This window comes from Sardina pilchardus, chromosome 8 (genome assembly GCF_963854185.1).
Source record: "Sardina pilchardus chromosome 8, fSarPil1.1, whole genome shotgun sequence".
NCBI classification, from domain to species: domain Eukaryota; kingdom Metazoa; phylum Chordata; class Actinopteri; order Clupeiformes; family Clupeidae; genus Sardina; species Sardina pilchardus.
In genome coordinates this window covers 32,820,656-32,832,930 of record NC_085001.1, presented here as the reverse complement: position 1 = coordinate 32,832,930, position 12,275 = coordinate 32,820,656, and the positions used below count along the sequence as shown (strand labels likewise).

At 41.6% G+C, this 12,275-nt stretch overlaps 1 protein-coding gene across 4 annotated transcripts in view; it reads left to right on the top strand.

Moving 5' to 3' along the window:
- emid1 (EMI domain containing 1) overlaps nucleotides 1-12,275 on the top strand; it is a 122,514-nt gene that overhangs the window by 87,476 nt on the left and 22,763 nt on the right. For all 4 annotated transcript variants that reach the window (XM_062543680.1, XM_062543681.1, XM_062543678.1 and 1 more), the window contains exon 10: nucleotides 9,902-9,954. In XM_062543680.1, coding sequence (XP_062399664.1) covers nucleotides 9,902-9,954 — 53 coding nt within the window. The remainder of the gene's footprint in view (nucleotides 1-9,901; nucleotides 9,955-12,275) is intronic.

Here is a 12,275-nt window from a genome sequence, read left to right as displayed (position 1 = left end):
CGTATCGGATGAGTTTTGTGTTGTAGCTGATGGCAGTTGATGGTTGTTTTGCCGCCAGTGAACGTAGTGACGTAGGCTCAGCAGGGGTCTATACACTAATCCAGCGAAACACGGAAGTAACACAACGCCACCATTACTGCGTGCCTGGCTGCTAAGAAATTAGCCCGTTGGTTCCATAGGCGGCTGTTGCAGAAGTTAGCTGTCATTAATGCACGTCTTAATACCTTATGGTGTTAATAAATGACCTTCATTGGTAAGTTTTGGTACAGTCTGACATCATTGATCCAATGTTCCCTTTCACCTGACATTTTCATTCATGAGCAGTCCTCTCGTTAGACATTCTCTGACAGGATGCTTTCATTGAAAAGCACAGACAAGTGTCACTCTTCACACTCGCAGGCACGCAGTAATGGCGATATTCAAGATGGCAGCGCCCATAAAGTTCGCGCTGGATTAGTGTATAGGGAACCTAAGTGACGCGCCTCTACTTCCGGGCTATTGGACCTAACTCGCGAAAAAAAATGAATGGGAGTCAATGGAGAGATAATTATTATCTTTTGGTCCCATTTGAATTGTATGGATTTCACATATGATGTGTGGGAATTTAAAAGAAAATGTTTCACGTCAATAAAGTAGGGCCTACTGTTATTCAATAGACTTTAAAAGTTATGTTAGTTTTGTGCGAATCCGTCCAGTGGACTACATCTCTCATCTCAAACTATGCACGTCACCAACATTAAACGAGCGGCTCGCTAGTTAGCTAGTTGTTATGCTAGTTAGCGGTTACATCTTGCTGCCAACTATGTCACTTTACTGTAGTTTATGTACAGTCTATGGACGAATACAACTTATTTGGAGTGTTTAATGCTCTCACTCATGGTATTTTCACCGGCAAGGGGGGAAGTTCAGACTGCTGGTGCCGGTGGCTGTGGCTGACTGCCTGTGAAGTGGGCTAACGTCACTAACGCGACTGATGTGTTGTAGTCGTTGGAATTAAGATATTTCACAATGTTGTAATTCACTAGTTACGAAATGAACTGCAAATGTCTTTACATGAAAATGCGTCTTTAAAATTGACAAACATCATATGTGTAATTCATGGCGCAAGACGATCGGGACCAGAAAATAATTTATATTTCTCCATAGACTCCCATTCATTTTTTTTCCGATCTTAGGTCCAGTGGACCGACCGGAAGGGGCGGTCACTTAGGTTCCCTATTGCCGCTTTTGCACATTTTTATTTGGCTTAGACTAGAGCAAGCTGGAATTAACTCATTGGCTGCCAGCGATTTTCAGTGCAGAGCGCTCCATACTGCCAGACTTTTTACAGCATTTTGACTGTTTTTCCAAGATCCACCGAACAGTGAGCTTTATGACTATGTTAACACCGAAGGTACCAAATGAAAGAGTAGACTCTCTTCTTTCACCAGGAAAAAACGGTTTGTTTCTATCATTTTCCGTCCTTTAGTAATCGTCAGTAGAACATGGGTTAGTTTTGCTAAAAACACCTGTTTTTGACCAAAACATGGAGAAAACGATCTTTTTGTGAAAATCAACTTTTTAACGTTAGCGTTTCAGTAGTATGTCAACCACGATTGCACTGTTATCTTGCAGTCTCGTCAAGGTTGCTAGGGACTCTGATGGTCGCTATAGACTCTGAACAGGACGGTAGACTTAGCAAGCTAGCACTAGCAAAGTTGTTGTTAGTCTATATAGCAATATCCAATGTAAATGGACATACCGTTCACGTGTTTTCCATCCTTGATGTAAGAAGTAAGCATATTTATTCCCTGCATCGTGTGCAAACTAGATCCACTGTGGTCAATCTTCAGTGTTTGCTTGTTGTATATGTCTCTGCATGTGCACTCTGTAGGCAGATACTAATCATCCAAATGGCACTGCTGCCATCTAGCGGTTCGGATAGCTAGTACAGTCTGTTTACAAGCCTGAAACTCTGCCAGATCGTTCCCAAGCCCACCCAGGAGCCCTCCCCATTGAAAAAGGCAGTCAACGTATGTGTCTAAATTGACGTTTAAAGACGTCAATGGCAGTGAATGAGTTAAGCAGTTATATTTAGACTTCTATGTAGCGAACTATCTTATGCAATCTTTTGCGTTTTCCACGGTTCACATTTTCTGCCTCCTTCAGAGCAGTGCAACTTGGTTTCAAGTCCTCCAATAGTACTGTAGGGAACCTATGCACCAAATGCCAGAAGATGCTCAGGTGGTCAAGAGGTTCTGCTAGAGTAGACAAACCGCTTTGAAGCTTAGGCTGTTTCATTTCCAACCAGGGAGCAACTATTTTGACGATATTTTAGGCTGAGGTGGCTTTCCTTGGTTTGAAAAGGCTGAGAAGATTCCAGTGCTGGTTGGCTGGTTTTCAGTATAGGTAAACTAATCGTGCCTTTACACAGGTTAGAGCTCAGTCTTCGGGATGCCTCCAGGTATGATATCTCTAGCTGCAGTGACAGGTCTTCAGTCATACTTCCAGGCATCTGGTGACTTCCACTGGCTTGAGCCATTCTGGCTTCTCTTGCTTCCTTCAGGGACTGCTTACGTTGGTCCTGGAGCTCTTTCCGTATTCTCTTTGCAGTGTTGTAGGAAGAGACTATGTGTCATCTGGTGTCAACTCATCATCACTTTCTTCTTCATACTCTACCTCTTCAGTTTTTCTCTTCAAGTTCCCTCAACTTTGAGAGCATGCAGCCAACATTCATTTCTGCCGAGAAAATCAGGCTATAACATCTTTCTGTCAATCATTATTTTACAGTTACCTACTTAGTGCCTTCTAAGGTGGGCAATCAAGGACAGATCTGTATGATGTAACATTGTAAACTCCATGGCTTTCCAAATATTTAAGGAATTCATCCCTCAAAACTGTAACAAAGAATATGGCATTGTCTTTAAAAAGGGGCTCATCTATCTGAGATATATGAGTTGGTTCAGTGCAGAATCATATGGAGTCAGGTATCTGGTCATACATTCCTTGTGGTACCGGAAGTTCTCAGTAATTATATCAGTACACTTGTTTCCATTGGTAACACAAATCTTGTGTAGCATCTTTTCATCTTCAAGTTTGTTTGCTTTTTGCCTTACTGCATTCTGTCTGTCATAAGTGCCAATCAAAATGAGGGATCTATTCCCCCTGTTTATGCATGCTCTTCCACAAATTAATCACTCTTCCTTGTGTTTGATGGGCTGTGGCATTGACATCTGTGTTTTTTTAGTAGGTCTGCTACTGTCTGGCTCGGGATTAAGTTCTACTTCAAAGGAAGTGTCTTCTGGCTTTTCAACTTTTTTCCTCTTCTGGTCAACAGTTTTACGATTTGTGTACTTTGCACAACATTGTGTGTGCCACAAAGGATTCCTCCCCAGAAAGTTGCGTTGGTTGCAGCTCATTGTCAAGTCTGTATGGGACATCATCCTTTCTGTTGGTTATAGCATATAGGGAAGGGTAGCCTTGATGTGTCAGTTTCTGAAGAGGACCAGCTCCACTGTCTGTTTTCTGACAAATTATGCAAGCAGTAGTTGGTATTGAGCAGCTTTCTCTCCAGCTGCTTGATTGAGAACTCTGAACGTCAGCATAAATAGTCAACAGTCAATGGTCAGCAGTCAATAGTCAACAGTCAATAGTCAACAGTCAACTGTTCATAGTCAGCAGTCAACAGTCAATAGTCAACAGTAAGAAGTCGATAGTCACAGTCAATGGCCAGCAGTCAACAGTCAATAGTCAACAGTAAGAAGTCGATAGTCACAGTCAATGGCCAGCAGTCAGCAGTCAATACTTGACAGTCAACAGTCAGCAGTCAATGGCCAGCAGTCAATACTACAACGGCACAGCACGCGGTGGTTGTCAATGAGTGCATTTACCGTAAATATTAGAATAGAGGGGCAAAAACAAGACGCTGCTAACATTCTGCTGGAGCTAAATTTCTTACCTCAAGAAACTCAAGTTTTTAGACTAGAAAAGGTACGTTTTTCAGCGAAATGTATTCACGGGCGTACAGTGTTGACCTCCCACTGTTTCAAAACGCAAAAAAAGAAATTTCCACAATTTTAGCACAAGTAACATAAATGGTAATTTTTCTCAGAAACGTCTGTTGCGACTTGCGACTGGTTTTGCCGTGGAGAGTCACATATTATTATACGGCTCTCTAGAATGTTGAGAGAGCTCCCATTCACTTTGAATGGGCCTCCCCAGATAGCAATTTCCTTTGGGCCGGATCCGCATGAAAGCCTTTAGATCCGTATGTAGCGGACCTACGGTATCTGACTGTGGGCCAGATGTGGCCCACACACAATAAGCGGACCCGAATTGCAGATCCGTACAACACAGAATAAGCGGACCCGTGTCACACACAATAAACGGAACCATATTGCAGATCCGTACCACACACAAGAAGCGGACCCGTACCACACACAAGAGGCGGACCCGTATTGCAGATCCGTACAACACAGAATAAGAGGACCCGTGCCACACACACACAATAAAAGGACCCGTATTGCAGATCCATACCACACACAAGAAGCAGACCTGTACCACACACAAGAGGCAGACCCGTATTCATGGGTTTCATCAGGTCCCTTTGCACAGGTGTATCAATCACCATGCAGTCTGCATTGATAATCAAGGTGCTTCATTTTATACACCTGTGGAAAGGGACCTGATGAAACCCATGAATTGCAGATCCGTATACCACACACCAGAGCGGTAGATAAAACAGAGTGGCGACACTCCCATAGACCTCCGTAGGAAAAAATGGCAGTGCTTTTTCCAGGCTATTTCCTCGTTATGGGACTTTTGGAACTATTTACAGCCAATCTCTTGGTCAGTAGTTAATGAGTTAATTTATTACACCTTCCAGCATCTAGAAGTAAATCCCACCCTCCTGGAATTCAGCCATTCAGCGCAGGTTTTTTGGAACTTTTGATCGCGTGGTGGCTACATCAAAGCGTGTCGCAACTCTCTCTGCTCTCTCTATGGCTCTGCCACACACAAGAAGCAGACCCGTACCACACACAATAAGCGGACCCGTATTGCAGATCCGTACCACACACAAGAAGCGGACCTGTACGGGTTCGCTTACTGTGTGTGGTACGGATCTGCAATACAGTTCCGCCTCTTATGTGTGGTACGGGTCCGCTTATAGGGCTCGGGATCATGACGTGAAAACTTTGCGGGCACAGCACAGCTAATACTATATTTCTGCTTCTTGTCTTCTGCATCTGAATGAATGGACATCACGTTCAGTGCGCTACCAACATGGCGGCAATATTCCTGGAATGCAAGTCGTGTGCCCGAGCCCTATTGTGTGTGGTACGGATCTGCAATGCGGTTCCGCCTCTTATGTGTGGTACGGGTCCGCTTCTTGTGTGTGGTACGGATCTGCAATGCAGGTCCCATATCACATATGACTTTAAGCAGACATTCACAACATCCCCAACTGGTCACCACTATAAAAAACTTTGCAGAAGAATTAAGGATGCTTATCACAATTTTATGACTTTATAAACCTCATGGTTTAGATATCAAATATAACCTAGACATTCTCTGTTAACTTTAATTATATTTTGTGTAGGCCTACTTTGTTTGCTTGTTTGTTTGCTTTGTTTGCTTCCCAGCATGCATTGCAAATATTAGTTTTGAATTTTGAAACAATGTGGTTGGGACATTTTAGCTTATAGGCTAACCTACTCCACTGATGTTTTGAACAACAACATTACCAGATATGACCATTGACTTAGTAATTTATTAGGGGGGAAATACACCGTAGTCGTGAAAGTATTAGACCTAACCGGGTATAAATATCCAGCTAACTTATCAATTACCGTTCATCTGGACGCGCTCATCAATCTCCAAGCCGCTTCCATAGGTAAGATAAATAAGTGTGTGAATTGATATACTAGACGGAATTGCAAATCATTACTGCATACCAATTACTGCTTAACAATGTTGACAGCTGTTTCACTCACAGTACATACAGATACACAGTATCCTAACGCCAGACACTTCGTGACAGATTGACTTGGGTACTCTACATCGTGCAAATGCTAAACGGTGAACAGGTAGTTGGGTGAAATTCGATTTTTCCGTCGCAGTGACAAAATACGTTTTTTAAAATGCTCTGAATCATCGCCGGGACGTTATCTTGTTTTTTGGGGGCAGTCTTAGCCCTTATTGCCACCAGATCAGTTAAACGGATCCAAAACAATTTTGGACCGATGTGCGTTTGGATGCCGGATCAGGTCCACTATTCAGATCCGTGCCGGATGTCGTGGTAGGTGTGTTTTGCTATCTGGGACGGACCAGGACGAGTGCAAGTTCATATCTACCGCAAATCCGTCAAACAGATCCAAAACAATTTTGGACCGATGTGCGTTTGGACGCCGGATCAGGTCCATTATAAAGATCCGTGCCGAATGTTGTGGTACATGTGGCCCAGTTCCGTCCCAGTGCAGTTTTGCTATCTGGGTCCCCAACGTTCTGCGGTGAGTTAAATTTATATAATCACCAGTGAAAGTATATAATGACCGCTGTCAATGGCAACGGGTTTTGTGCTTCTAATTCACGTCTTTCATATCAATCCGCAACAAAGCCGTTCGCTGGTTGCAATGGAATTTCATTGAAAGCTACCAAGTATGTTGCCAGGCAACACCTAATAACTGTCAACTGTGGCAAACTATTTATTTTCTAGAAGTTAGCGGAAGCCACCAAACGGTAGCCAAGTCATTGCTAAAGACACGTTGAGTTAAGTTTCATTTTTCGTTTTGGCAAATAGCCGCATAATAAGCGGGATAATGTATAGAACCGCTGCGCGTCGGGGTTCTGTTCATCATGTCGGGAATTATTTTCCGATAATGACCGGCGTTACATTATCCCTTATGTTCATACTCAACAGTCAATAGTAATTAGTCAATATTCAGCAGTCAATAGTCAAAAGTAAATAGTCAACAGCCAATGGTCAGCAGTTAACAGTCAATGGTCAAAAGTAAATAGTCAGCAGTCAATAGTCAACATTCAGCAGTCAATGGTCAACAGTCAATGGTCAGCGGTACGGTGTACATTTTAGGACATCCTCAGACTCAGGTGTCAGACTCAGAAAAACAACCGTCATCTTCAGACAAAACTGTCTCAGCGTCAGAAAAAACTTGTCATCCTCAGACAAAACTATGTCAGCGTCAGAAAAACCTTATCATCCTCAGACTCAGGTGTCAGACTCAGAAAAACAACCGTCATCTTCAGACAAAACTGTCTCAGCGTCAGAAAAAACTTGTCATCCTCAGACAAAGCTATGTCAGCGTCAGAAAAACCTTATCATCCTCAGACAAAACTGTGTCAGAGTCAGGAAAACCTCTGTCAGAGTCAGACAAAAAAGTCTCGGGTGAAAAGTTGTCAGAGTCAGGTCTCGGAAAAAAAGAGTCAGACAAAAAAGTCTCGGGTGAAAAGTTGTCAGAGTCAGGTCTCAGAAAAAAACTCTGTTACCATGGATACTCCAAACAAACTCAGCTGAAGAATCAACACGTCACGTGAACTAGCTTGCAGAAAACAACTTTGTATTAGGCTATATCTAGGTTCTACACAGTCTATGATTATATCAGAAACAAGCCTGTAGATTGCTTGCTGTAGCCTAATCTATTAAACGAAAGAGTTGTTTTCTGCCAGCTAGAAATACCTGACGTGGTATTCTTCAGCGGAGTTTGTTTGTAGTAGCCTATGCTAACCCAGCTGTTTCTAACTGGTAAAGAAAGCATAGCCTATTTGTGATATAATTCGAAACAGTTGTTTTCTGCAAGTTAGGCTGATTCACTCGTGCAAATCATAGGTGCAAATCGTAGCCAGGATATTTGTTGTTGATGGTCTTTGTTAAGTCATGAGGTTGCCATGGATACTAACTCCGCTGAAGAATACCACGTCAGGTGAACTATTAGCTGGCAGAAAACAACTCTTCCATCTTCTTAACCCCGACCGCTCTACTGTAGATGGCGGGCGCGTCACCTAGCACCTAGTAGAGAGGTTGCCAGGTTCGCCCACATGCAACAGGAAATATCCAATCGAAAATAGTTTTTATTATTATTATTCACCAATTAACCAAGACAGCAATGACTTGTCGAGTCATTGCATGCAAGTCTAAGTCAAGTCTCAAGTCATGAGTAGCAAGTCCAAGTCAAGTCAAGTCTTTTCTCACTGTTGATCAAGCAAGTCACAAGTCCTCAATCTGGCGACTTAAGTCTGACTCCCATCTCCCCCATCTCTGCCGTACACTACCTCTGCCCATTGCTATTGTAACTATAAATTCACAAATATAAAATAGATGCGTGTGTTTACTATGAAAAACATTTATAATTGTGTATGCGCATGATTTACAGATAATTTAGGAATTATGCTTTAAAATTAAGAACACAGCATTTAATAACATGCTTAACATTGTGTAGTAGAAGACACTCTTGCATAGTTTTAAGTGTTTTTAAATGAGCGGATGTTGTGTTCTTCACTTGACAACAAACAATCAATAAACACCAGAGTAAAGTGACAATGTCTTTACTAAGTTACCTTCACTTCAGTATACATCATTCAATTACTTGTATACTATAACTCTCTAACTATTGTATCAATGCGCTGCTTAGTGCTACATCAAATGTAGTCATACGCATAACAGGACAGTAATTCTCTTAAAACGACTAAAAGTAGATCCCACCTATTTCAGAATAATAGCAGAGGGAGTGTAGTGGTTAAGGAGCAAACAATCTGTAGCCTGTTCAGTTGGGGGTTCGATTCCCAACTTCTGTGGTTGTGTTTAATTGAATTAATGTGTCGCTCTGGATAAAATTGTTAGCTTAATGAATGACTGTGAATGTAGTATTTACAACTCATTTGCAAATGTGTAGCAAGGCATAAAAAGTCCCCACTTTAGATAAGGCCACAAAATATCCTTAACTAACCACTTGTAACTCCTGAGTTAATCATGAATTATAGTATTAGGAAGTGGTTTATATATATATGTATTCACATCCTTACTAATAATTAGTGCATATGTAACAACTGTTAAATAATGATAATAGTACTTCATTAATAAAATATTATTGCATGATATATCAAAGGAACACTTCATCGTTTTTTCATATTAAACTAAGTTTTTCGGCTTAATTAAGACGAGTTGATACATACCTCTCACGTTTCGATGCGTGCACTCACTGTCTCTGGCGCGCGACACAACTTTGCTAGCACTTAGCTAGCCCAATGCATTCATTAGGATCCAAACAGAGATGAAGTTGAAGTGACCAAACACCTCCATGTTTTCCCTATTAAAATACAGTTACACGAGTAGTCACACGACCAAGTATGGTGAGACAAAATAAAATGTTGTGCATTTCTAAGCAGGTAAAAGGGATAACTATATTGAGTGGCGGAATAATATTGGGAGCACTTAGACTCTGCGTAGTAATATCCTCACTCCAAAGTGAAACTGAAAGTGCAAGAGTGAGGATATCACTGCGCCACACAATATTGGGCTAGCTAAGTGCTATCAAAGTTGCGCCGCGCGCCAGAGCCAGTGAGTGCACGCATTGAAACGTGAGAGGTATGTATCAACTCATCTTAATTGGGGGCAAAACGTAGTTTAATATGAAAAAAAAACGGTTAAGTGTTCCTTTAAGTATTAGCAACAATTTAGACATATTTTAGAAATAGGCTTATTCACTATGAACAAACCAATCATAACTTTGTGAACAAATGCTTAGTAGATGATGAATAGTGTGTAGTTATAAAGTGTTACCAATTATTTTGCTTTGGTTTTGTTAAGAGGATGATTTCACCTGAACAACCTGGTTAATATTGTGAATGATATATAATGGATTGAAATTTCTACATTGACTGTTAATGGCTGCCTGTGTTCTGCTTTTAGGTCCTCCAGGACCAGTTGGCCCAATTGGACCTCCTGGAAAAAATGGACTGATTGTAAGTAAATCTGACAGTATAGACAGTTTAGAGTTGAAGGCTAATATCAGAAACGTTGAGATTATTATTAAATTATGTTATTACTTTTATTACTAATAGTATAGCAAAACATCTGCTCCATGTCTGACACATTAAAGTGCATTTCACTGGCATTAAAGTCAGTTATGACATGAATTATGTAGGCAAACCAAATACCTGTGTATGTAGCCTCACCCAACTGAATTCGTAAAGGCTGGATTGAGCATGGTGCCATAGAAAACGAGTGGAATGTGGGTACAGTCCACTATTCCAATCACCCCAGGCATAGGCCTACCCATGCGCGTAGGAACCGGGGGGGTACCCCCACAATGTTGGACCCCCTCCTGAAAACAAACGCTGCAAAGTACAGACGTTGTTGATTTCTTAGGCTCAATTATATCCTCCTGAGTTACAGCCCCATAACTATAGCTATTGGTGCGCATTGGAGGTCTTTCACAGAGTGTTTTAAGAATGTTTCCTGAAACAAAGCCCGTCACAATAATGCAGCATGGAGCACTTCCTCATTTTGAGTGAAAGCTGCTGTAGGCTACTCTCGTTGTCCATATCTTTAGTCTACTGCCTTCTTTCATTCTTTTCGAAAAAGTAAAGAGGATAGCCTATTGTGGGTGAATACAGTAGGCTACGATAGCATAAAGTGTTGGCCTTAGTCTTACAGACGGCTGTCGATTTTTAAATGTAGGCTAGGCTACATCACTTGCGAAATCGGACGTGGCACATAGCCACCCTATGCTGAGCTGAAGGACCAACACTTGCTTATTAACACAAAGCTTCGTAAAGCACAAACAAACATCCCCTTAAAGTTCAGTGTCCATAAATCCAAACAAAATGCATAGGAAGCCGACAGTCCAAAAAGACAACGAGATCTCCCACAAACGAAAACAATGTATCTCAGAGTTTGTTAGTCGTTCCAACACTGATGTGCAACGCAATCTCAGCTTTCGCTTGCGTTAACTGTATTCCAATGAGAAAAATCCACAAGGAAAGGGTCACAGCAATGCAGCATAGGCCTACAGGAATCTTCTAACCACGTAACTTTGTTGAGCCGGCTCCATACAGGTAACAATAGCCACCGTGCGTGCTCTCCCCGCGCCTCCATTTAAACGAGGGGCAAACCCATTAATTCGTGCCCAAAATGCGCGTCCATCTGTCAGCTGACATAAAATTGACTTAGATGGCATATGAAAAGTCAAAAAGAAGAAACACATTTTCATTTAAGCAACATGTATGCAATCATGTAAAAAGGTGATTTTTGGCAACCTTAACAAATGTGCTGCGGGGAAGCATTGGGGGAGTCAGTTTAGGTTGTCGTACAGACATAGCTGTGTGTGTTTTCAGGGAAGAAATGTGTTCTGAATATGCGCAGATGTTCTTCCCAGTTCCAAAAACAGGTTATCAAATAAAAAGACTGAAATAGATATTTTCAAAGTGGCATCTTACAGAGGGCCATTAAAACTTCAGAAATAGGTTTTTATCTCTTGATTAATATAAATAAAATTCGGCAGGCGCTGTGCGCGCGACCTCATTCTTGTCCCCCCCAATGCTAACTACGTTCCTACGCGCCTGGGCCTACCGACGTAAAACGCCATGGAGATATCTCTCTGTTCATCCTCGTTTGCCATGGCTATAGTTGGGGTGAAGTCTGGCATTTTTGCTTCTCGTTGTAATGTTCTATTCAATACAATTGATTGACTGACTGCTTTAATTTCATTAATATACTGGGCAGATTCAGATTCCAGACTTCAAATTTCTACAAAAAGTATAGCTTAGACTTTTTCATGATATATTTAAATTAGGGCTGTCAAAATAACTGATTAGGGCGAGACTGAAAATATTGTTTTTCCATGCATCGGCCAATTTTGAGATTTTGTGCTAGTTTGCTACCTTAGCATGTATTCTTTCACCCTACTACAACAACAAAGTGCGATTTGCACATTTAGGTGTTTATTTTGTGACATTTTGTCTACTCGCTCCTATATATTTTTCCAAATATCACCAAAAGTTCCCATTCTTAAGTGTCATGTCCTACCGCGACCGTGATCCGAAGCATATCGTGTGTGGCACCGTTGGAAAGCCCTGTTCCTCGTGCATGATGCTATGCATCCAAATATGGGCATTTCCTTTGTATTAGCCACCAATCGCGAAAGTTCATAGGCGGGTCTAGGCTTTAGAACGGTATCTCAATAGCTGTGTTTCTATGGTTTCAAGGCTTCTCGTTTTCTCGAAACGAGTTTCCTCCGGTTTCCTCTCCCACTCTAAGCTCAAAAACTCCACTTCTGTATCAC